Here is a 1,717-nt window from a genome sequence, read left to right as displayed (position 1 = left end):
TTAGTCGCTCGACAAATGTCCAAACGATATTCAACTTCTCTCCAAACATTCGCTAACATTTCTTCGGTTATGGTTGTCATTGCTTCATTAATCCTGTTTTTCAAGTGGTTCAAGTCGCGAATTTTTTGTGAATAAACAATGTTTTTGATGTAACCCCACAAGAAAAAATCACAAGGTGTCAGGTCTGGACTCCTTGGAGGCCACAGCATAGGTCCTTGTCGGCCTATCCATCGATCTCCAAATTTTCTGTTCAAAGCGTCTGTGACCAATGCACTAAAGTGTGGGGGAGCACCATCTTGTTGGAAATGAAGTTGATGAATGTTTTCGAGTTCAACTAGCTGAGGAAAGCAATAATTGATTAACATGTCGAGATACGCAACTGGGTCATTCTCAAATTAACGCAGTTTTCACCGATCATTAAAAAAATTACAAATTATTATTTTTTCTCTACAAAATTCATTAAACAACTCTGAAATAATTAGGGGAATAAAGTGTTATAAGTGGCCTAGATCATTGAACCGTTTTTTTGACATTTAAAATTTTTGGCTGTCCACGGAGGTGAGACAAATGTCTACGGAGGTGAGGATTGAAATAATTAAACAATCATGATAAGTTTTACATAGTTTAATCTGGAAATTTTAATATATTGTGATACTGTGAGTGACTTAGTACATAGTGCAATAATTCTGATTCACTAGTATTTCATGTTGTAAGGCATAAAATCAAAATCAAATGTATATGTGTTTCTATGGAAATGAGTAGGTTGATTTAATGTTGCACAGATATCCTCAATATTTATATCAAACAACTGTTTCTTTTCTTCCTCAGGCAAGCTGAACTTTGTAGTTCCGGTTTTTTTAGAAAAAACACTCTATATTCCTCATTATTGATAATTTCATCTATTACAGCAACAAAGTGCTGAGTACTTTTTTTGCCTAAGCATTTTACAACAACAAAGTCATTCATTTTAGGAGTTTTAAAACTGGGATTGGATGTGGTCTTTTCTTCTTCCTCTTCATCACTGCTACTGGTATATACTTCTTTGTAAATAGATTTATGCCAAATTGGTGCTGAAATTTGGTTAAGGACGTAAACATTTTAATATGTAAAATAACTCCATAAGGTAATTTTTCTCTCTATAAAGTTCTAATGTAAAACAGGGGATATCCACATTGACACATTGTATTTAGCCTCATGTTTTAAAATTTGTCTATTTAATAACATATGATGACAAGTTTCAAAACATGAGGCTTAATACACGATACAGTACATCAGTGTGAATAGCCCCTTAAAACCAAATGTATGCACATAGAGAAAAGGATACGTTTTACCAACTTCCAATCATCTTCTTTGGTGCTTGAATTCCCTTCTGCGATTTCAAGTGAATTTGAAGCTGAAGTATTATTAAGGAAAATTAAATTGTGAAGAATTTTAAGAGAATTTAGCCTAGTGATCTAAGAGAAACCCCATTATTTACTAGACTTGAGAAAAATAATAAGTTTTATTTTGGTTATTATTACAATAACTAAAATAATAATTAGTATAATAATAATAATAATGATGATTATGATAATTCAACTCTTGAATAGGATTAAAAAGGATACGTTTTTGTCTCATGTGTAGAAGAGGAATTTCTCCCAGCTTGTAATGGCAGCATGTCACATCAAATTGGCAAATTGTACAGCTTAGTCTCCTTGCTTGCATACTGTCTTTTCCC

General features: G+C 32.7%; 1 protein-coding gene across 1 annotated transcript; it reads right to left on the bottom strand.

The window, feature by feature from the left end:
- Positions 1 to 609: 609 nt before the first annotated feature.
- On the bottom strand, positions 610 to 1,717 carry LOC111049348. Its single transcript, XM_022335393.2, has 3 exons — positions 1,605 to 1,717; positions 1,325 to 1,393; positions 610 to 1,070 (listed from the first exon to the last, which is right to left on the bottom strand). Exons 1-3 carry the CDS (start codon positions 1,702 to 1,704, stop codon positions 796 to 798), a joined length of 444 nt encoding a protein of 147 aa, XP_022191085.2. The 5' UTR covers positions 1,705 to 1,717; the 3' UTR covers positions 610 to 795.

Source organism: Nilaparvata lugens, chromosome 1, assembly GCF_014356525.2.
Source record: "Nilaparvata lugens isolate BPH chromosome 1, ASM1435652v1, whole genome shotgun sequence".
Taxonomy (NCBI): Eukaryota; Metazoa; Arthropoda; class Insecta; order Hemiptera; family Delphacidae; genus Nilaparvata; species Nilaparvata lugens.
Note: the sequence above shows the minus strand (reverse complement) of the source record. Positions and strands in the feature narration are given on the sequence as shown.